General features: G+C 56.9%; 3 protein-coding genes across 4 annotated transcripts in view; 2 read left to right on the forward strand and 1 right to left on the reverse strand.

Annotated features, from left to right (window-relative positions):
- The first annotated feature begins 17 nt into the window (after positions 1 to 17).
- EIF6 (eukaryotic translation initiation factor 6) lies at positions 18 to 6,178 on the forward strand. The gene is made up of 7 exons (XM_066235206.1): positions 18 to 168; positions 395 to 513; positions 641 to 726; positions 2,581 to 2,756; positions 3,250 to 3,426; positions 3,623 to 3,804; positions 5,897 to 6,178. The coding sequence occupies exons 2-7, from the start codon at positions 407 to 409 to the stop codon at positions 5,904 to 5,906; spliced, it is 738 nt and encodes a 245-aa protein (XP_066091303.1). The 5' UTR covers positions 18 to 168; positions 395 to 406; the 3' UTR covers positions 5,907 to 6,178.
- A 392-nt stretch (positions 6,179 to 6,570) lies between these two features.
- On the forward strand, positions 6,571 to 8,400 carry MMP24OS (MMP24 opposite strand). The gene is made up of 2 exons (XM_066235207.1): positions 6,571 to 6,769; positions 6,843 to 8,400. Exon 2 carries the CDS (start codon positions 6,846 to 6,848, stop codon positions 7,005 to 7,007), a length of 162 nt encoding a protein of 53 aa, XP_066091304.1. The 5' UTR covers positions 6,571 to 6,769; positions 6,843 to 6,845; the 3' UTR covers positions 7,008 to 8,400.
- MMP24 (matrix metallopeptidase 24) overlaps positions 7,467 to 22,395 on the reverse strand; it is a 44,312-nt gene continuing 29,383 nt past the window's right edge. For both annotated transcript variants that reach the window (XM_066235204.1, XM_066235203.1), the window contains 5 exons: positions 19,837 to 19,998; positions 17,520 to 17,734; positions 15,394 to 15,532; positions 12,164 to 12,430; positions 7,467 to 10,413 (listed from right to left, as the gene is read on the reverse strand). In XM_066235204.1, the coding sequence (XP_066091301.1) occupies positions 10,076 to 10,413; positions 12,164 to 12,430; positions 15,394 to 15,532; positions 17,520 to 17,734; positions 19,837 to 19,998 (1,121 nt within the window). In that variant the 3' untranslated portion in view covers positions 7,467 to 10,075. The remainder of the gene's footprint in view (positions 10,414 to 12,163; positions 12,431 to 15,393; positions 15,533 to 17,519; positions 17,735 to 19,836; positions 19,999 to 22,395) is intronic.

Below are 22,395 nucleotides of genomic sequence, written 5' to 3' on the forward strand. Positions count from 1 at the left end.
GGCCGGAGGATGGAGCTAGAGTGGCGACAGGCGTTGCCGGGTGCGCCTGGCTCTCCCGGAAGTCTCCCAGGCGGAGGCGGAAAGAGAAACCTACTCGCGGAGGGGAAGGGTATTGTGGCGTGTGGAGGTTGCGGTTACTTTGTGTCCGTGTGGCGTGGGATCGGAAAGGTCAGCTCGGGCGCCTCGGGTCGTGAGGGATGGCGGCTGGAGGATTCGGGACCAGGGGGTCTGGAGGGGTCCAGTGGGCGGGACCGGGAGGCTGAGGAGCCGAGGGAGGGCGGTGGCTGTGGAATGTGAGGGGGTGGGGTCACGACTGGACCCGAGAGGCCAAGGCTGGGGGACCAGGACCCGGGCCAGGAGAGGATCCGCCGGCCCTGAACTCCCGGCCCCACAGTCCCCAGGCCTCATGGCGGTCCGTGCGTCGTTCGAGAACAACAGTGAGATCGGCTGCTTTGCCAAACTCACCAACAGCTACTGCCTGGTGGCCATCGGCGGCTCAGAGAACTTCTACAGGTGCGGCGGAAGCCCCGGAGCCCGCTGGCCGTGGTGGGGGCGGGGGGGCGGGAAGGGGTGTGGGAGTCGGGGGCCCCGGCAGAGTGCGGGCTCAGGCCCGGTGACCACCGAGACCGTGTTCCTACAGTGTGTTCGAGGGCGAGCTCGCCGAGACCATCCCCGTGGTGCACGCGTCCATCGCCGGCTGCCGCATCATCGGGCGTATGTGTGTGGGTAAGCCAGGTGGAGGACGCCGGCGGAGGGCGTGGAGCCTCCCAGCACCTTGACTTGTACCCCTGGAGTGACCCTGGGCTTTCCGGACTTCCATCCCTTATAGAATCTCCGAGGCCTGGGCCTAACGCAGTCGGATAAGTGTCAGCAGGTCAGGGACAACCTCTGGTGACAGCGTCTAGATTATAGTAACAACAAATCACATGGGGTGCTTTCATTCTTACCCTTGTTTCCATTCCTTCTTTACAAGACCCCAGCAAGTAGGTATTAGTGTGAGGCAAGACTAGAATGTCTTCTCTCCCCTGTTCTTGACCTCAGGCAAGTTGCATTTTCTTTCTGAGCATCCATTTTTCTGCCTCTAAAACATGACAAGCCAAGATTCTGAGTCAGCCTGTTCGGTTATTCATTTAAATCTTGATTTCCACATCTCTGAGCATTGTCTCTCTGCCCCTCCTCCCTCTCCCCCTTCTTCTTTACCCCTCCCTCCCTCCTTCCCCCCCATTCCCTCCCTCATTTCCTTTACTTTATCTCTCTCTCTGCCTTTTTTTTTACAGGGACAGAGAGAGAGTCAGAGAGAGGGATAGATAGGGACAGACAGACAGGAATGGAGAGAGATGAGAAGCATCAATCATCAGTTTCTCGTTGCAACACCTTAGTTGTTCATTGATTGCTTTCTCATATGTGCCTTGACCGCGGGCCTTCAACAGACCGAGTGACCTCTTGCTGAAGCCAGATGAGCCTGCGCTCAAGCTGGCAACCTCGGGGTCTCAAACCTGGGTCTTCCGCATCCCAGTCCGACGCTCTATCCACTGTGCCACTGCCCGGTCAGGCTCGCTCTCTCTCTCTCTCTCTTTTTTTTATGATGGGAGTAACTGAGTTCAAAAGTACACAGAATTGTGTCTGTGTAGAGGGAGGCAGAGGTTTAGTCATTGTTGTCACAAAGTAATTGTACTTTGTTCATTCTCCTTTCTACATAGTACATTTTATGTAAGAACAGCACAATGTATCTATATATTCTTATTGATAGTGGGCATTTGGGTAGTTTTTAGTTTGGTCTATTCTAAACGGTGCTGCTATATTTTTTAGTGAATACATGTATGTATATTTATTGGCTGTATAATACCTAGGAGAAAATGGCTGGGTCACCTGGTATGTGCATATTCAACGTAGTACATGAGGCCAGATAATTATCTGACGTGGTTAACCAGTTTACACTCCTATGGGTTGTTCCGACAGACAGGAAAGGGGAGAGATGAGAAGAATCAACTTGTAGTTGTGGCACTTTAGTGTTCATTGATTGCTTCTCATACGGGCCTTGATGGGCGTGGGGGGACTGCAGCTGAGCCAGTGACCCCTTTCTCAAGCCAGCAACCATGGGATCATGTTGATGATCCCGCACTTAAGCCAGTGACCCTGCGTTTAAGCTGGTGAGCCTGCCCTCAAGCTAGTGTTGAACCTGGGACCTCAGTATCCTGGGTTGATGGTCTATCCACTGCATCACCACTGGTCAGGTGGTATTGATATTTTTTCTAAAATTTTAACCATTCCTAGTAGGTGTGCGGTATTATCTTTTAAGTAGCAAAATATACAACTAATGCCAAGAACCCTTCCTGCTAGTCCCCTGGTTGTTGTCACAGTGGGTAGGGTGTGTTGGGAGAGAGACTCCTGGGCTATCTCTGTCCTGTCCAGTGGGGCTTCTGGTCCCCCTTAGTGTTGTCTGGATCAGTGGGTTAGAGGGCTGGAGTCTGGGCCTAAAGCGTTCTTATTGGGCTAGGATGTATCCTCAGCCCCCAGGGTTCAGCAGGCATCTTGCGTATTCATGTTTCTTTCTCCACCCCCCAATTCGGGTCTCCCCAGGGAACAGGCATGGCCTCCTGGTGCCCAACAACACCACCGACCAGGAGCTGCAGCATATCCGAAACTGCCTCCCAGACTCAGTGCAGATCCGCCGGGTGGAGGAGCGTCTCTCAGCTCTGGGCAATGTCACCACCTGCAATGACTATGTGGCCTTGGTCCATCCAGACCTGGACAGGGTAAGGCAGCCTCACTTGGCTCAAGAGTGACAGGATTAGCCTAGTAAATGGTTAGCTACTGTTCTTGTCAATCACGTAGGGGGTAGGGGTTTCTCTTTATGTCTGGGGTTCTCCCGTTTCAGGCACTCATTGGATTAGTGATGATAGAGGACTTCTGTGGTGTGGTCAGTGTCAGAAAGAAGCTGGGCAGAATATTAATCCTTCAGAATCAGAGGGATGACTGGCAGCTGAATTCTTGAGTGTGGCTTAGGGGGTAGTGTGGACACCAGTCCCTGGCTGTTCAGGGCATGCATGGATATTAGGGGCTCCATAGGTGACCCCGACTCTGCTCTAAGCTGTATCCCTTCCTTTTTCTGGGTGAAACTTCTGTGTTCAGCTACATAGGAAAGGAATGAGGGCCTCAGGGCATAAAGCCCTAAGTGATTCTGGGCATGGGGGGTCCTGGGTTCTTTGACCTGCAAACTCTGGGCCCTAAGCACAGGACCTTTGACAGGAGACAGAAGAAATCCTGGCTGATGTGCTCAAGGTGGAAGTCTTCAGACAGACGGTGGCTGACCAGGTGTTAGTAGGAAGCTACTGTGTCTTCAGCAATCAGGGAGGGCTGGTACACCCCAAGACTTCAATTGAGGACCAGGATGAGCTATCTTCTCTTCTTCAGGTGCCCCTTGTGGTAAGCATTCTTGTTCTCTGACTCCTGTCTCCTGTGGAAGCAGAGCCCTTTGTCCTGGGTTATTAGGGTTATTACCCATCACAGTTTGGGACTGGGGCTGCAGGCCAGGGAGCAGGGTTTGGGAAGAGTCTTCATCAGGGATGGGAGAGACTGTATTTGTTGATGCCATGATATATATTGAGCTGTCGCTTGGCAGGCAGGCACTGTGAACCGAGGCAGCGAGGTAATCGCTGCTGGGATGGTGGTGAACGACTGGTGTGCCTTCTGTGGTCTGGACACAACCAGCACAGAGCTTTCAGTGCTGGAAAGTGTCTTCAAGCTGAACGAAGCCCAGCCTAGCACCATTGCTACCAGCATGCGGGATTCCCTCATCGATAGGTATCTGGGCCTCTTTTCCTTTTTAGGGTAGGGGAAGGGGATGCCACCGATAATGGGAGCCACACATTTTGTACTGGGAGGTTCTTGCGTGCGTGGGCACAGCGAGCAAATGTTGCCTGAGTATCTATCTGCTCATCTCTGTCTTTGAGGACCTGGTTCAGTGTCTCTTCTCTCTGGGCAAAGTTCCTCTCTGATCTGTCTTACTTTGTCACTTACCACATGCTTTTGTACTTTGTATCTGCCTGGTGTTGGTGTCCCCAGGCAGCAGACTGAGACAGAAAAGAGCTGATTACTGAGGCAAGGAGGGGAGCTGCTCTTAGGAACTGGGGAGACCTTGGCTGCCTAACAGGCTTGGGTGTGGGGATTGCATCAAAATCACAATCATCTTGATATTTGTGGGTTTTTTTAAAGTGGGTTCTTGGGCTCTAACCCTGGAGATTCGGGAGTGTGAGGCTCTAGTCTCCTTCCTTGGAAGAGCAGCAGGTGCTGAACATTCGGCTGCCTCCTCCCTCATTCCCCACTGAGGATCCTTTGCAAGGCATGCCACACCCAACTAGCATAGGCGTCTTGGTGAGGACAGAAACGGCAAACTAGAGCAAGTGCCTAATAATAGACTTCCTACTGACGGCTGGCAATATTTCCCTTCATTTTTCCTTCTTCATTCATTCATTCACCTGATGTTCATTGAGCCCTACCAACAAGGCTCCATGTGGGATAGTCAGGCATTTAGCGCTACTCCTGCCTCCAAGGGGCTCACAGTGTAGCAGGTGAAAAAAGTTGTAGTGGCCACATGTAACTCTTAGCTACCCTCAAAGAAGACATGAAAGGTGCCTTAAGTGGCTTGAGAAGCTCTGGGGAGACAGTTTCTGGAATCCAGGAAGGTTTCATGGAGCACAGTTGTTTAGTCGGGGCTACAAGGAGTGAATAGGCAACTGAATAGGCATAGATAGATGGGGAAGCACATCAGACGCAGAGATGGAGAAGTGTGGAGGATGTGAGGGGATTATTCCCAGAGTGTTGAGGACTCTGAATGCTCATGTCAGGAAGTTTATTATTTTTTTTAATTACAGTTGATATTCAATATTATATTAGTTTCAAGTATACAGCATAGTACTCAGACATTTATATAACATTCGAAGTGATCCCCCCTTGAGTCTAGTACTCACCTGACACCATACGTAGTTACTACAAAATTATTAACTATATTCCCTATATTGTACTCTACAGCCCCATGACTGTTTAGTAACTTTTTAATTTGTACTTTTTAATCCTTTCTACTTTTTCACCCAGCCTCCCAACACCCCTCCCCCATGTCAAGAAGTTTTGAGTATAGACCTGTGGTTTTGACCTTTGGTCTATCCTGGATGCTTGTTGACATAGATTCCTGGCATGATTCCCTCGTTCTGGAGTGGGGGCCCAGTCGTGTGTGGTTATTTTAATAAGCTCCCCTGTGTGATTGTGATAGGGCTGTTTGGAGACCACGCTGACAAACTGTTGTCAGCACTGGAGAGCAGTGGGGAGGGTCTGGACAGGAAAGCGGTACCAGTGGTTTTGTCATTTGTTGAGCACCCTTTGTGTGCCAGACAATAGTGACCTAATGAATAAAATATACTCTGCCAACCCTTTTGGGACATAGACTCTTATTAAAAAAGACATAACGAAAGAACAAAACAAAACAAAAAATCTCTTAGCAACCTAAGAACAGAAATTTCTGTAAGCTGATAATTGGCACCTACTGAAAAGCTTTAGCAAATGTTGCAAATGTTCCCTCTCTGAGCCCCTTGCTCCTTTCTTTCATGTCTTTGACTTCACCTCTGATGATCCAATTTAAGACCAGCAACAGTTTGGATAAATTGTTGACCCACCTGAGTAGGGAAGGAGTTACTTTAGTTTTTAAGCTATTGAGAGTTCTAGACTGGACTGTAACTCACGGGATCAGTGGGACCTGGAAGGAGCATTGAGTCTGGCTCTTCAGGGCTGAGCTGGAACAAAGGGCCTGGGGTAAGGGTGGAGGCTACTAGCACTTTGACAATGGAGGGTGAGGTGTGCCCGGTGAATCACCTTCTGATGTTGTTTCTTCCTCTCTCTCTAGCCTTACCTGAATCACCTGTCATGCTGTTTGGGCTCCTGATTCTGAACCTTTGCTCCCTGTCAGAATCCCACCCATCTGTCCCTGATGTTGGCAGGGAGGTGGCAGAGAGCTCATTGGTATCGAGTGGCGGGATGCCCAACCCTTCTTCACCTGTGCCCATCTGAATTTATAGTTACTGCAAGAATCTGCCGTGTGTTGGCTGTCAGGCCCTGTGGCACCTGGCTGAGAGCTCTGTTGTCCTTTGCCACCCAATTAAAGGCAGCTGCTTCTCTTCATTCTGAATGTGTTGTTTGATAGCTTAAGCCTGCACCCAGCTCCCACCATTGTTTCATGGGAAGGTGGGATAGGCTGCGCACACGCGCACACGCACACACGCACACACACATACCAGTTACACACTCGCCCATCTCACACTGTAGTTCTCACATTTTCCACGCAACTTCAGCCTCATACTTTGGGCTTCAATGAGAATCTGTTTTAATTCTCCCCTGGGCTGGTGTGAGGACCCTGGGATGGGGGTCTCTGGGGTACCGTGCTATAGGGCAGTTTTGCTCTCCTTGACCCAATGTAGCCGGAGATGAATGGCCTGACTGCCCGGGACCCTGGACAGCCTCATCAACCTCAGCAGGACCCTACCTAGGAGCTTGGGTGGACACGGGTCTTCTGCGCGCAGGGCGGGTCCAGAGGGTGGGACGGGATTGGCCGGTTTGTGGGCGTGGCCGGGTTGGGCCCCGCCCCCGGGCCGGGATCTCCGCTCCGGCGGCGGGGAGCGGTGACGTCACGGCGCCAGCCCCTCTGGCGCTGCTGCGCCGGCGAGCGGAACGTGGAGGCTGGCGGTAGGCGTCTCCGGAGCAGCTGCGCCCGCGGCGCGAGGTGAGGGCCAGACGGTGCGGGAGCCGGGCGGTGTGGGGCTGGCCCTGCTCCTTACTGGCTTCTACTCCTGCAGACCATGGGCGCTCTGCTGACCGGCGGCGGGGGCGCCGCGGAGCCGCCCCAGCCCCAGCCCCAGCCCGCGGCGCCCGAGGGCCCTGAACGGCCCCGGCCCGAGCCCGGCCCCTGGGGGCCGCTGGACGACGTGCGTTTCCTCATCGCCTGCACCTCCTGGTACTGATCCCCCGCCCTCCAAGTCACTGCCCGCCGCCTGTTGTCCTGTCCGCCTCGCCTGGGCCGCCCTCTGTCGTCTGTCCCTACGGCCCGGTGTCTCTAACCCTCCTTCCCCGCCGCGCGCCCCCGCCCCGCTGGCGCCCCGGAGACGCGACGAGTCGAGGAGGGCGCAGGGCACTGGAAGGACGTCCCGGCGGGCTGTCTGCGCAGCAGGGCCGTGGGGCCGCGCGTCGCCCCTGGCCTCTCCTGCCGCTCCGATTCTGTGCCCTGCACCGAAACCACCCGGAACTCCCGTGCTCACCCCACCCCACCCCACCGCTCCGGCCGTCGGGGGGTCCTGGGGCAGCCTGCCCTGTCACTGACTTCCAGAACCAAGCCAGGGCCCTTGGTAAGACCATAAGGCTACTGACCTCACCTCACCTGCCCCGTACTGCTGAGGACTGGGCTCTTGCTTTTGTTCCCGGCCATGGCACCCTTGTGCTCTGATTTCAGAGAAGACCTGGCTGCAGCGACCCTTTCAGTACTCCCAGGGGAGGTTGCCCCTCCCCCGTGGGTCCCAGTGAGGCATGATCAGGCTGTATACCTGGGGTCCCAGTAACCCTGGGCCTCCTGAGGCAGCCTTTTGGAGAGCTGGGACATGTGATTGCTGGGCTGGCAGATGAAATGAATGGGGCCGTTACTGGACACCAAAGTACCTCGTGTCTCTTCTTCCAGAAACTACTTAGGCCACTCTCAGAGCCTGATCCTCTTTCCCACTTCCAGGGAAACGACACTCTCTGTATTTTTGTTTTATTTAGAAATGATTTAAAAAACATTATACAAAGGCTGATCAGTTTAAAATGTGACTGACACTGAAATGCTGTGATGTGCCCCAGGCCGAGGGGAGCTGGGCTCTGGGGCCCCCAGTGCTCGGTCCCTCTGCTCTGTCCTAGGGTGATGGACAAACAGATGACTGCGAGGCAGGAGAATCTCCGGGCTGAGCCCTCTCTGGGCCTAGCCTTGCATCCCTCACATCTGCAGCCTGGGCTGCCTGCCTCCATCTCCTGCTCTTTCTCAGCTGACCTTGGTGGTACCAGGAGCCAACGGGGAACCTGGGGGGCCTAGAGCTTTCAAGAAGTGAGAGCACCAACCTGAGGAGTGAAGAGGGATCGGAAAGGGGAGAATGGAGGCCAGGAAAAGGTGGATAAAAGAGACACTTCTGATCTTGTCTTGGACCTTAGAGGGGCCCACAGGTGGGGACCCAAGGCCCAGCTAGCCCACTGGATGGCCTGGGCATGTAACAACCTCTCTGTGCTTCATTTGAGGGCACGGTGAGAATTACCCTTGGTTTCCCATGGCCTACCCTAATTTCATGTGAATGGACAGGTGTGAGCTAATAAAGTGCTTTGCAAAGTATAAAACACTGTACAAACCTATGAATCACTAATATCTCTGCAGTTGTTCCCCTCCCACCCCAGGGAGCCCGCCCTTGGCCAAAATGAGAAAAAACAGAAGGATAATGACAGGGAGCACAGTGGACCCAAATAGGTGCCTCTGGGACAAGAGATTGCTTGAGACAGCTCCCAGGGCAGCAGAAGTCCCTGTCAACTACAGGTTAAGCCAACCTAAGGACTGGAGGCTGCAGGGTAGGGGCGATGTCCGTGTAGGCTCAGAGGGCCAGGGTAGCTTCTGAGGCCCTGCCAGCACCCTGAAGACTGACGCTGCCTCTTGGATTTGGCAGAGAGCCAGAGGGCATCACTGAACCCATTGTTCTTGCCTAGGGCTCCTCGGTAATAAGCATGGCTGCCTCCACTGAGCTGGAGTGAGGCAAACGGAGACAGTGCAGAGTGAACCCCCAGGATCGGGGCCACTGTCTGCTGGGGATGCCCTTTTCCAAAGAGCAGTGCAGGAAGGTAGGCCTAGTGAGCTGGGTTAGCAAGGGCCAAGCTCTTGATATGAACACTGGTTCTGGGCCGAGAGATTGAGTAGACCTCAGGGCAGCCACGGAGTGTGGGCTCTGAGCACTCCAGAAGGCTGACCTGAGTCCCTTGCTCCAAGGCTATGTGAGTGTGGGCCTGGAGCCATTTCTGCCTCAACTCACTGGTCAGGCTGAGCCCTGAGGCCACAGCTGCAGGCTCGAGTCAGGCCAGAGTCGGGGAACGGGGAGAGAGTCAGGAGGGGGGGGATGGTCACAAACTCATCAGCCTCCAGAAATGGGGTCAGCTCCTGCCCCAGTGCTTTCGCCTCCTGAGCAGGGCCTGGCTTCTGGGGTGTCTGGGCGTTAGAGTGGCCTTAGCAGCACCTTGGTCCTTATAACCTGGGGAAGGGCCTGCCACAGCTGGTCTCTCCACCAGGACAGTCACCTCTAATTCACCTAAAGCCTCAAGCAGCCTTTGCAGAATGGGACTTGAAACAGTAGAGACAGGACATTTAAATATTCAAGATATGACAGCTGGGTCCTTGTGAGACCCAGCTGGGCCACAGCCTTGCTTGCAGCATGTGACCCTAAACCCTGGGTCTCACAGGAGACCTTGATGTACGGGGCAGGTTTCCTGAGGGACCTGCTGCATGCCAGCAGGGGAAACCCAGGCTTGTTGCCTACTGTGTTGGCAGCAGGGGCCCTGTAGCCTTGGGGGACAGTGAGCTGGGGGCGGGGGGACATCTGACCAGCAGGTGTTCACAAACCGGGCCGGGACTGGTGGCTTCTCCCGGAAGGGACTGAGAGTGTTGGTGCTGGCTTCTCACAGATGGGCCAGGTCTAGCTAGGAACCAAGCTGTGGTGTCTCATGGACACCACAGGATGCAGTGACCACAGGGCCTCCTGGCACAGGGCCTGGCCTATTCCCTTGAGTAGGGAGCGGTTCACCCAGGACAGAAGGCTGGCGTCTGGGTGCCAGACACCCACCCTGGGGCACAGCTGCCATTGCTCCCTGCCCCACGCTCAGCCTAGGCCAATGCACCCACCTCTTCAACTCCATGACCCCTGGCCTAGGGCCCTGCTGGCTCCAGTGGGGAGCAGCCAGAGCTGCCCCTCAGACCCTGGTGAGAAAGGGCCTGGCTGGCCAAGCCAAGTGGACAGAGAGGGCTCTGGGCTGCTCATACCCACTCCTGGACTGGCCGCTTATAGTAGGTGACAGGCTGAGGGCCTGCCTTGTTCTTGAACTGGAAGATGGTGTAGATCAGCACCAGGATGCAGAGGGACAGGATGCAGGGGATGACCACGGCCACCGCGTTCACAGAGCCTGGCACGTCGTTGATGGTCACCATGATGTCCACGTCATCCTGGGGCAGCCGCCGCTCCTTGCGCCGTTCCACTTCCTTCTGGTTGCAGCCCATCCAGTCACGCAGGATGTTGCGTGGATAGCCAGGCTCCACGCTCAGTTTCTGGTTGTCAAACTTCCAGTAGTCCCGGCCCTTGTAGAAGTAGGTGTAATCTGCAGAAACAGGGCCCAGCGTCACTGCCACTCCAACCCTTCCCTGCAGCTGCTCCGGGCCAGCATGAGAGGACGTGTGGAGGAGGGGCACCCCTCCCACTCTGGGGGAGCCCCAGAGGAGCTCTGGAGGAGGGTGGGAGCAGTTGTTGACACGCTTGGAGGTGGGGGAGTGCAGTGATTGGCACATCCTGTATAGTTTGTCCAGGTCATGGACTGTTACCTGCATGGCTGCAGAGAGGGGCACCCAGGACCTAGAGCAGCCCCTCCTATTCTCAAAGGTGTTGGGTGGCCTTAAGTAGAATTGGCAAGCTCAATTTGTGCTTCCAGATGGGACCCTTCTTAGCCTGGGGCCACAGCTCTGTCTCCGTGGTTCTAGGGCCTCAGTCCAGCTCCTGCATGAGCCAAGGGAGGCAGGGAGCAAGATTTCTCCTGTTGACAGTGGACACCACCTCTTCGCAATTATGAATTTTGAGGGTGGCTTGGCACACATCACAACACTGATTGCAGGGTCTCTGGGACCCTTCTAGGGTAGGGGCTGGAAGGAAAGAAGACAGCAGGGCTGGGGGGCCACCCCAAGGCTGCCAGTAACAGCCTTAGCAGCCAGCCAGCCCATAGATGCAAAGCAATGCACTCAGACTCTCATTGGCTGGCTCCTCACCCTGGCTCGGACTTTCATTGGCCGAAGTCCTTGATGTCATCTGTCTCTTGAGGCTCCCCAGAAGGCGCGACCATGTGTGTAAAGCATTAGGTACACAGGAGAGCCATCGAATAGCCGCTCTGTCCCTGTAGCTGCCTGCTTTCTGGCCAGTGGCGTCTCCTCAGAGTCCTTCCCAACGACCTTCTTGAAGGTGGCCCCCTCTCTCACAGCGTTTCCTCCCCTTAGACTGAGCATTCTCGCTACCTTATCTTTCTGCCTCTAGCCTGGGAGCCAGGATGCAGTGCAGGTCTTGTTCTCTGCTCCATCCCCTGCCCTCCCCATAACCCATTCTGAGTAATCATAGTGGAGGGAGTGAATCTGTTATTCCATGTGGACTAGGACACACCAACACGATGATGATGGTGGTGATGATGATGATGGTGATGATAGCAGCTAAAACATACGGCATGGGCCATGTGCTGGGCATTGGTCTAAGAGCTCTACATAATTTATTTTATTTAATCCTAACAAAACCCTGTGAGGTAAGAACCATTATTATCCTCATTTTATAGACAAGGAAACTGAGGAAACAAGTGATTTTCCCAAACTCACATTAATGGTGGCATGGGGTGTGAAGCCAGCCAGGCTGTGCTTTTGACTCTATCACTGGAGATGAAGTCAACAAACATCTATGGACACCTAGCCTAGCCTGGCGGGACCCAGCCCCTGGTCTCCAGGAGCTTAGGAAATGTCTCATAAATAAAAAGTGCTTCTTTCTCCCCGCTCCTGCCCTCAAACCCCATTAAAAGCACCTTTGGACCACCATATCCATCATTGCTTTTCAGACGTGATAACCTGAGGGAGTCCTAAAGTACCCGAGGACCACTGAGGGAGGCTTTCTAAGGAACGAGCCAATGAAAACACCTCGCATTTGAATCATCCCTGAAGATGAGAAATTGTGACTTGGTAGCTGGTAAGAAGCTTGACTGGTAAACATGGGTGGATATGAAGCAGTTGTCTTGCTTGCAGGTAGCGTTCCTCACACCCGGACACCCTGAGGGCGTGCCCATGGGCCCTGCTGAGACCCCCCCCACCGGCCGGGCCCATACATACACCCTTCCTTGCTGATGAAGGCTCCCTGGGGGGCCTGCGGGATGCCCTTCCACACGGTGATGGGCTTGGGGTAGCCGGGGTCGGTGGCCCGCCGCTCCTCGCTGTAGCGCCAATACTGCTCGCCTTTGAAAAAGTAGGTCTTGCCCACGGGTTCCCAGCGCAGAGCCGTGTCAATGCCTTCTCGGGGCAGACAGCTGCCCAGCTCCCCCAGGCTGTGGGGGTACCCCGGTTCCACCGTCACCTCCTTAAACACCCAGTACTTGTCACCTGTGGCCAAGAGGAGCCTGGGATCAGCCTTCCCCAGTCACTCAACGCCAGAGGTTGTAGCTAGTGCCACTTGCCCGTCCTCTACTGGGACAGAAGTCATTCATGGAGCCAGAGTGTCAGGGGAAACAGCCCTAGGCCTGCTGGACCCCCTCAGTGGGAGACCAAGGTCTCTTGACGCAGGCAGAGCTTAGGGGGTAAGAAGCCAGAAAGCCAGCCCCGGATCCTGGACAACTCACTCTCCATGCCGCCCAGATTCCATGTTTCACCCTCTTTCCTTTCATGGGACTTGCTCCTTTCTTCTCCTTGAGTAACTGAGGGCATTCATGCACATTGGTGTTCCCTGTCCCCTCCCCCTACAACCTTCCATCTGTGACACCCAACTCAGTCTATAGCCCACAGCCTCTTTCCCAGTGGAATGAGGTACTCTGATCGCCCACCAGCGATTGGACATTTTCAGTTCGGCTTCCTGGAGTTCCTCATCTCCACCATAGCGGGCTCCCCACCCCCATCCCTCTTCAGCCTCCCAGAGCCCCACAAACCAACCCCTGCATCAGCACTTGACACTTTCCTCCTCTTCTCAGCACTCTGCCTCTCCCAAGGCCTTGTTAATCTCTTAGCTGTCTCTAGCCTCCCTGCCCCTCCCTGTCTCTCCCCATCCTCCCTGCCCCTCCTCGTCTCTCCCCATCCTCCCTGCCCCTCCCTGTCTCTCCCCATCCTCCCTGTCTCTCCCTATCCTCCCTGCCCCTCCCTGTCTCTCCCCATCCTCCCTGCCCCTCCCCATCCTCCCTGTCCCTCCCCATCTCTCCCTGCCCCTCCTTACCCCTCCCCATCCTCCCTGCCCCTCCCCATCCTCCCTGCCCCTCCCTGTCTCTCCCCATCCTCCCTGTCTCTCCCCATTCCTCCCCACCCCTCCTAGCCCCTCCCTGCTCCTCCCTGTCTCTCCCATCCTCCCTGTCTCTCCCCATCCTCCCTGCCCCTCCCTGTCTCTCCCCATCCTCCCTGTCTCTCCCCATTCCTCCCCACCCCTCCTAGCCCCTCCCTGCTCCTCCCTGTCTCTCCCATCCTCCCTGTCTCTCCCCATCCTCCCTGCCCCACCCTGTCTCTCCCATCCTCCCTGTCTCTCCCCATCCTCCCTGCCCCTCCCCATCTCTCCCCATCCTCCCTGCCCCTCCCCATCTCTGCCCGCCCCTCCCCGCCCTTCCCTTCCCCTCCCCATCTCTGCCCGCCCCTCCCTGCCCCTCCCCATCTCTCCCCATCCTCCCTGTCTCTCCCCATCCTCCCTGTCTCTCCCATCCTCCCTGTCTCTCCCCATCCTCCCTGCTCCTCCCTGTCTCTCCCCATCCTCCCTGTCTCTCCCATCCTCCCTGTCTCTCCCCATCCTCCCTGCTCCTCCCTGTCTCTCCCCATCCTCCCTGCCCCTCCCTGTCTCTCCCATCCTCCCTGTCTCTCCCCATCCTCCCTGCCCCTCCCCATCTCTGCCCGCCCCTCCCCTCCCTTCCCTGCCCCTCCCCATCTCTCCCTGCCCCTCCCCATCTCTGCCCGCCCCTCCCCGCCCTTCCCTGCCCCTCCCCATCTCTCCCCATCCTCCCTGCCCCTCCCTGTCTCTCCCATCCTCCCTGTCTCTCCCCATCCTCCCTGCCCCTCCCCATCTCTCCCTGCCCCTCCCCATCTCTGCCCGCCCCTCCCCTCCCTTCCCTGCCCCTCCCCATCTCTCCCTGCCCCTCCCCATCTCTGCCTGCCCCTCCCCACCTCTCCCCATCCTCCCTGCCCCTCCCTGTCTCTCCCCATCCTCCCTGCCCCTCCCTGTCTCTCCCCATCTCTCCCTACCCCTCCCTGCCCCTCCCCATCTCTCCCTGCTCCTCCCTGCCCCTCCCCATCCCTGCCTGCCCCTCCCCGCCCTTCCCTGCCCCTCCCCATCCTCCCTGCCCCTCCCCATCCTCCCTGTCCCTCCCCATCCTCCCTGCCCCTCCCTGCCCCTCCCCATCTCTCCCCATCTTCCCTGCCTCTCCCTGTCTCTCCCCATCCCTCCCCACCCCTCCTAGCCCCTCCCTGTCTCTCCCCATCCTCCCTGTCTCTCCCCATCCTCCCTGCCCCTCCCTGTCTCTCCCCATCCCTCCCCACCCCTCCTAGCCCCTCCCTGTCTCTCCCCATCCCTCCCCACCCCTCCTAGCCCCTCCCTGCTCCTCCCTGCTATGGGCCTACAGACATCACTCTCCTCAGCCCCAGCAGCTGTCTCAGAAACGGCTTTCCCACCTCTGCGTCTGCTCTCTGGCTCTCTGCTGCTCAGAACCATGCAGTGAATGCTCAGCGTTGCCCTGGTGGCTCAGTGTCAAGTTCCGGCCTGGCAAACAAGGCTCAGGCCACTTCTCGGAGCTTTCTGATGTGAGGCCCCACACATGTGCGACTTCCCATACCCCTCCTTTGCCCACGCTGTTCCTGCCCCCAGAATGCTTCCTTCATTTCTCACTAACTGTCTGTATCTTACCCTCCTGGGGCCTGGCCCAGGTCAAGATAACTGAAGTGAAACCACCGAGCACGGGGTGGGCACAGGGTGGGCACAGGGTGCACATGCTGCCCATATTATCTCCCCGGCGCCCTCCGGGACCTCTCCAGCCTCTGGACTGTGTGACCTCCTCCTTCTGAACTCTTACACAGCTGACAGGGTGGCCTTTCACGGAGCACTGGTGGTCTTCAATGGCCTGTGGAACCCTCTCCTTCCCAGGGCTGAGGCCTGTCACCCACCAACTTTGGTGCACGCAGACCCTTGGCAAGCCTCCCTGACCTGATTTTCCCAGATTGTGCACGGCCGGCCGGCAGGGTCTGTCCTGTCAGGTGTCAGTGTCTCTTGTTAGGGCTAGGAGCGTCCTTGGAGTGCATCTACCTCCCACCCCAGTTTACAGATAGAATACGGGGGTCCCGAGGGCAGGGAACCACCCCATGTCCCTTGGCACAGGCCACATTACCTTTGAAGAAGACAAATCTTCCATCAGCCCTTTCATAGGCTGCATCTATGCGGGCGGGCAGGCCCTTCCAGAACTGCTCGATCTGCATGGGGTAGCCCTCCTGCACCCGGTTATTGCGCAGGCGCCAGAACCAGCGGTCCTGGGGGTTAAAGAGGGGAGGGGAAGACGCATAGCCTCTGAACCCAGGGCTCAGCCCAACAACCCAGTACCTTCCCCTGGGCCCGGCCTTGAGTCCCTCCACGCAGTCTGTCCATTTCCTGCTTCTAACATTCAAGGCCCTGTGAGAAGGATGGGATGCTCACTAGCTGTCTTCAAGTAAGCCTCCTGAGGCCTCTCGCTGCAGGAGGGGCCCAGACAGAGCAGACAGGGCCGATAGTGGGGAGTAGGTGTGGAGGAGCTGGCAGGGATGACGATGGGGCCTGGAGCAGTCACGTGAGGGCAGCAGAGAGTCCCTGATGTCAGCAGGGCCGCGCCCCCGGCTGGTGCGAAGCCCCGGTGGTCACTGAGCCTGGGCAGAGTGCCCTCCTCATCCGTGGCTCACTCCACACAGCAGGGCAGGGACTATGGGAAGCAAACCATGGGAATTCTCCCAAGACCTGGGTGTGAATTCAGGTTCCTCTGCTTACAGCTGCAGGACCTTGGGCAGAGTCCTTAAAGAGCCTCACCTGCTAAAGCAGGCAATACTGGGGGATTAGATGAGAGATTATAGGCCAAAGGCCTAGAACAGTATGGGGCACATAGTTGCTGTTGAATAAATGCCACATCAGTGGGCCAAGAGTGTGATGAAAGCCCTCCTCTTCAAGCTGGTGCCTTGCCCCACGCAGCCCTGGCTGGCAGGCACTCTGGGCACGGCCGTGACCTCCCAGGACCCCAGCTTTCTTCTGTGTCAGTGAGGACGATAAAACCTGGACAGGCTGAGGAACCGTCCAGTGGGAGGCTCAAGGGTACAGAAGAATGCAAGTCATAAAAGATGGGTTTTAAAAGGTGTTTTAAAGCATTTTCACACCCAGTTTTGAAAACCTTAGTTTGACTTCCACAACTCTTGTTAGGTAGATCTGAGATACACAGGCTTAGGGAAGGCCACGCCATTTTCCTGCAGCCACTCGGTGAGAGGCAGGTGGGCTGAACCCAGGGCGCCTGACTCTTGCTTGCTCGGTGCTCCAGACTTGCAGGGGAGAGCTCCATGAGGGAGGGTGGCAGTCCTCCACACCCTCCCCCTGTGACGGGTCAGGCTGCCGGGTCCCCCTCATTGGAGGGCTCACTGCCCCACGGCTGAGAGTGTGGTCAGCAGGCAGTTTTCAACGGTCAGCCTCCAGGGATGGCCCTGCTTCAGAGCATTCCCCAAGGTCAGATCCTCCCTCACCCGGTGACCGAATGGGCAGGGGGTGTGAAGTTCCAGCCCTTTGGGAGCAGCGTAGATTGTTCTGACCGGCCAGCCTCGCTCCAGAGCCCCTGTGGGGACGGCAGAGTCTCCAATGGGCCTGTGGCCGCTCATCTTCTCCTTCTGCCCAGCCCTGCTTGCCTCCCACAGGTGCTGATCACAGGTACTCCCTCATCAGCGTCCTGCCTTCCAAACTGTCTCAGAGAGTGCGTCCCTTAGGACCCAATGCAACACACCAAGCAGGCTGTCCCCTGGACAGCCCATGGCTAACGTGATAGGACCAGACAGGTGACAAGATGTAGCCAGGCTTGCTTTCTGTCGGGCACACCTCAGGACCAGCCTCTCAGCCCTGTCAGGCTCTGGGGACAGAAGCAGACACTACTGCGCCAGCCCCTGCTCCAGGCTGCCACCTTCACGCCACTTTGATTTGCATACATGCTGCATTAGGGGAAAGAGTCCCCTAGTTTTCAGATGGAGAAATTGAGGGCCTGAGGAGGTGACTTGCTTCAAGTCACAGCCCAGAAGCCGGTCTCCAGCACTTTCTCCATTGCTATCCCCGGGAAGGTGCTGGGTCACCTCTCTTCCCCGTCCCTCTTGATTCACTCGGCAGCACCAGGAGGGGACCTCTGTCCTGGCCAGCCCTCATCCAGGCCCCACAGAAGGCAAATCCCACCCGGAGCAGTAGCTCCGTGGTGGGAAAGGAATGGGAGGGGACCCCTGGAAAGTGCCAGTCAACTGGCCCTACCTTAAACACAAACATCTCGCCCCGGAAGAGGGCCACGGTGTTGAAGTTGCCATCACAGATGTTGGGTTTGGTGCCGGGTGTCGACGGCCGGTCCCCGAGGGGTGGCCGAGGGGGCCTGGGCTGGCGCTCATGCTTCCTCTCGGATGGTGAGTGGATCCTGCGGACAGGGAGCGTGGGGAGGGGCCTTGTGGGCTCCAGGGGCTCAGCTGGGGGTCCTGGAGAGAGGGGCTGCATCTTAGAAAGGGCCAGCCACTCCCTGCCTCCCACTGCCCCTGCCTCAGCACTGCCTAGGCGGCCCTGAGACACGTCTGTCCACTCCAGCTCCTGTCTTCTCTCCCTGTTTGTTACTCCCCCCAATCTCTGAGAAAAGAGGTGAAAATCAGCTTTAAATGGGACTCTCGTCTGTCCACCCTCAAACCTGGTACGTTCTCGCCTGTTGGGAGAGAACGTGATGCTTCTTAGGTGCAGTGTCCCATACCCTCTCTCTCTGCTCCCCTCCACTCCACTGGCCCCACTTTCTCAATCCCCCTTCATTTTTTATCCTGCTCCTATGTGGCCTCTGCCCTGTCACCCATCGACACTGCTCTTGACATTGGGGTCAAGATCACCAATGACCTCCATGTTGCCAAGTCCAATGGTCACTTGGCTCAGACGTTGATGTGCGTATGAATCCTCCAGGGATCTTGATAGGAGGCAGATTATGACTCAGGGGCGGGCTGCAGTTCTGCATTTCTTCAAGCTCTCTGGTGATGCTCATGTTGCTGTCTGAGGCCCACCCTTTGAGCAGCAAGATCATAGAAACACTTTCCTCCAAACGCTTTTCTCTCTTTTCCAGAACCCTACACTCTCCTGGTTGTCCTCCTACCTTGTGGGCTGTTCCTTCTCAGCCTCCTTTACTGGCAGCCTTTCCTCACCCGCAACACTCTAGAGGGGGGATGGGAGTGGCCCCGGGTCCTCTGCTTTTCTCGCTCTCTCTGTTTTGGTCCTTAGGTAAGAGCTTCTCAACTTGGGCTGCAAAGTAGGATCACTTGAGGAGCTTGAAAAATGTCCGATCCTCAGAAGTCTCACCCCAGGCCAGTTAAAACCAAATCTCTGGGATGGAGGTCTAGTGTTAGTATTTTTTATTGAAATCCCAAGGTGATTCCAGGGGGCAGCCAAGTTGAGAATCACCGCCCTCGTGAGCTCCCCCAGGTTCCTGGCTTTACAGGCTCTGTACGTCAGAGTTGTCCAGTAGGGTGCTTCGTGATGACAGAAATGCTCCCTGTCTGCAGTGCCCAGTCCAGTAGCCTGAGCCCCATGAGGCTGCTGAACACTTGAAGTGAGTGACTAGTTGTTAGTGTGACAGAAGAACTGAAGATTTAATTTTATTTAAGTCTAACTAATAAAAATGTAAAGTTCAGTAGCCACATGTGGCCAGTGGCTACTATACTGGACACCAAAGATTCCCAAATCTCTGAGCTGCAGACTGGTCAGTCCCACTGCCCCACAGAAGCCAAAACCCTTGTTGACACCCTCCTCCTTACCCCTGTCTGATCTATCAGAAAAGCCTGTCCATTCTGTTTTCAAAACTCCTTCCAGCTACCACTGCCCCTGTCCGGTCCTCTACAGCCTCACCCACGGAGGGCCTCCAGGGCTCTGGGTGTGGGCACCTCCTCTGGGAGGCCCTCGGGACCTTCAGAGAGAGCCCGTTTATGCTCCATGGCCCAGGGACGGTGGGGGCAGGGCTGCGCTATGTGGACACACATTTGCTCTGGCACTTTTGAGCTGGTCTTCCCATCTCCACTGCCTTGACAAGAACAAGAACTTCACACACCAGCATGACCAGAGAACTGGGAGGGAGGCATGATAACAGGCTTCTCATAGCTTATCGCAATAACAGCTGCTTCTTTTTTCTCGTTTAAGAAAAAAGTTCTGCTTGTAATACTCATCACGCTGTATCATGATTGCCTGGGCAGCTGTGTGGCTCTCCTGACTCGAGGTGGGCCCCCTCGAGAGGGACCCGCAGAAGGCTAGCTGGAGGTGTGTGGAGGGGGAGGCAGGGAGAGAAGAGGGAGTGGGTGGCCCCGACTCACTTTCGTCCTTCCCAGTAGCAGCTCAGATCCTTCCCTGGGCCTCCCCAGGGGAGGCCAGGGGGGGGGCAGAGCCTTGCCCTCGGTTCCGGAATGACATCACAAGCCTCAGAGGTTAGACGGCTGTCAGAGGCACAGCAGCTCTGCGGACGGATGGCACTGCTGCCCTGTCCCCGCCCCCTCCCCCCTGGCAGGCAGGCAGGCCGGCGCTGCCCAGCCTCATGGTGGCCCCTCTCCCTGCTACACACCGTAGATCTTCTGGATGCCCTGGAGGTCATCCTGAGGCAGCTTGAAGTTGTGTGTCTCCATGTACTGGTAGAAGGGCGCCATGATGGCGCTGGGGTCATTGGAGTGCTCCAGTCCCAGCGCGTGGCCCAGCTCGTGCACAGCCACCAGGAAGAGGTCATTCCCTGCGGAGAGGGGGACGGGGAGGTGCCCAGGCATCCGCTTAGGTATCAGTCAGTCCGTATGTCGGCAAACACCGCACTTTTGTGCTAGGCCCTGTGCTGGACACCGGGGCACGCGGAGGAATCAGACATATCCCTGCCTTCCAGAACTCTCGATATAGTGGGGGATAGGGAGAGGGAAACAAGATGAGTGAAACTAGTGTTCCCGGTGCTTTCATAGATGTCTGTCAGGGTCAAGTGAGGATGTGGAGAAGGCAGGGGCCTCCTAAGCTCGAGGGAAGACATTCTGTGAAGGCTTTGTAAAAGCGAAGCTCTCGGTCAGTCTCGGAAGATAGGACGTTAGTCAGGAGCAGGGACAGGGGGCAGGAGAGAGGGTGGGTGGGGATGGCATTCCTGGCAGAGGAAGCACTATAAACAAGAGCCAGGGACAAGCCGTTTCCTTGCACTTGGCCCTGGAACAAAGCACGAGGGGAGGGCGGAGGGAGATGAGGTCAGCCAGGCGGGCACGCTGGCTCTGATGCCATGCGGAGGAATGCGGACTGGCCCCTGGGCCCGCGGGGGTGTAAGCAGGAGGGCGGTTCTGTCACTGGCTGTGCCTGGAGGGAGGCTTAGTGAGAGGACCAGGGGCTAGGGGAGTCACAGGGGTCTGCTCTTAAGCCCGCACGAGGTCCCGGTGAGAGATGAAGACTGCCTGAGCCAAGGTGGAGGGCATGGGACAAGCAGAGGGGAGTCCCGGGGTGGCAGGCGGGCAGGGCTCCACCTGGGCGGCCGCTCTCAGTCCCACAGGACGTCAGTTCTGGGAACGGTCAAGATCAAGGCAGGGGTTCCAATTCAAGTGAAGAACAACAAGGCCCAGGTGCTGAGCGTGGGGCCTGGGACCCCATGTGTTCAGCTGCAGCGGCAGAGTGCTCTGTGGTCGTGCGCTGGCGCCTCTGACCCAACCGACCTTGTTCGTTCCCAGCTCCACCCCCAGCTCTGGGAACTTGGCCAGACTGGTCTCCCCCTCTGAGCCCGTTCCCTTGCTTGTCAATGGGGAAGTCATCCCACCGTGCAGGGCTGTGTGAAGACTGGATAGGAGAGTATGTGCAGGGGCATGGTACTGGGGGCAGCACTGGTCACTGTACATAAGACAGAGAAGGTTGGAGCCTGGAGTAAGCCCACTGGCCAGAGGGCAGCACCAGGCCAGTGGGGTTCCAGAAACCAGATCCTCTTAGAGCCGACTCCCCTGGACTTCTGGATCAGGCCTGGGACAGGGCAAGGCCTGATTTTGGGGGGATTAAATAACCCCAGCTTTATAAAAGAAATGGGCGGTGGGCAGGCTGTTGTATCAACAGTCTTGACTCCTGTGTCCAGTTACGGGCCCCTGCTTGCCTTGACCTCTGGTATTTGAACGCCCTTGAGCCCTGCCTTTCACTTCCCAGCTTTGAGGCATGTCACAGCCCATTGCTGCCACCTTGAAGTGCAGGAGAGGCTGCCAGGAGCCCAGGAGGTCGTCAGGAGTCATAGTGTCCTGTCCACTCTGGCCTCAGTGTCACTGGCAAAATTTCCTTACTCCAGCCCAGCCAAGGGCCCTCTGAGGGTCAGGTGGAGTTGAGGACTGTCCCTGGCCTTTCTGGCTAAAGTCTGGGAGAAAGAAGAGCCCGATGGGGCCGCCCCAGCCGCGCGCACGCCTGCCACTCTGCTGACACCACCTGTGTTTTCAGCGAAGGGGGCATGGGCTAGATCAGGGCAAGGCTGGCCAAGAGCCTGGGGCTGCCTTCTGCTGGGAAGGGCAAGCTGGCACGAGGAGGCCGGGCCACCCCCAGTTCTGTCCCCAGGTCCTGGTCCCTCTGGCAGCAGGGAAGGGTGAGCTCATCGCTGAGCTCCATCCCAAACAAAGGCGGCTGCTAGAGCCAGCGGAAGGCAGCTCTGCTTCCTGGGGTCCAGTCTTGGCTCTGCTCCTAGCCTCTTCTTTCACCCAGGACAAGCTGTTCGGGCCACTGTCCCCTGAGCAGGCTCTTTCCTCGAGGGGTATCCACAAGGGTCTCAGCTGGACACCAGGGAGCAAGGCTCCAAGCGCTAGCCAGACCAGACCTTGGTCCTCAGCCTGTGTGTTCCTCTGGGAGCCCCTGTGCCTGGGTCTCTGCAGAAACAAGAGGAAGTCCTTGAAGGAAAGGGCCTGTGGGGTTTGTTCCAGGGACCAAAAGGCCGAGAAGAGCTGGGGAGCTGGCATCGCATTGCACAGAAACCCAGGAGACCCGTGACTGTGGGCTGCTCCGAGGACACAGAGGAGAGGGGCGGGGCCCGGAGAACTCCCCGGAGCTTGTGAGTGGAAAAGCAGAAGACCCCGGTGGTCAGAAGTCCAGTCCCTGGGAGCCAGACGGACAGGAATCCCAGCGTACCATGTCCTAGCAGTGTGAC

Source organism: Saccopteryx bilineata, chromosome 6 (genome assembly GCF_036850765.1).
Source record: "Saccopteryx bilineata isolate mSacBil1 chromosome 6, mSacBil1_pri_phased_curated, whole genome shotgun sequence".
In the NCBI taxonomy this organism is placed as follows: Eukaryota; Metazoa; Chordata; class Mammalia; order Chiroptera; family Emballonuridae; genus Saccopteryx; species Saccopteryx bilineata.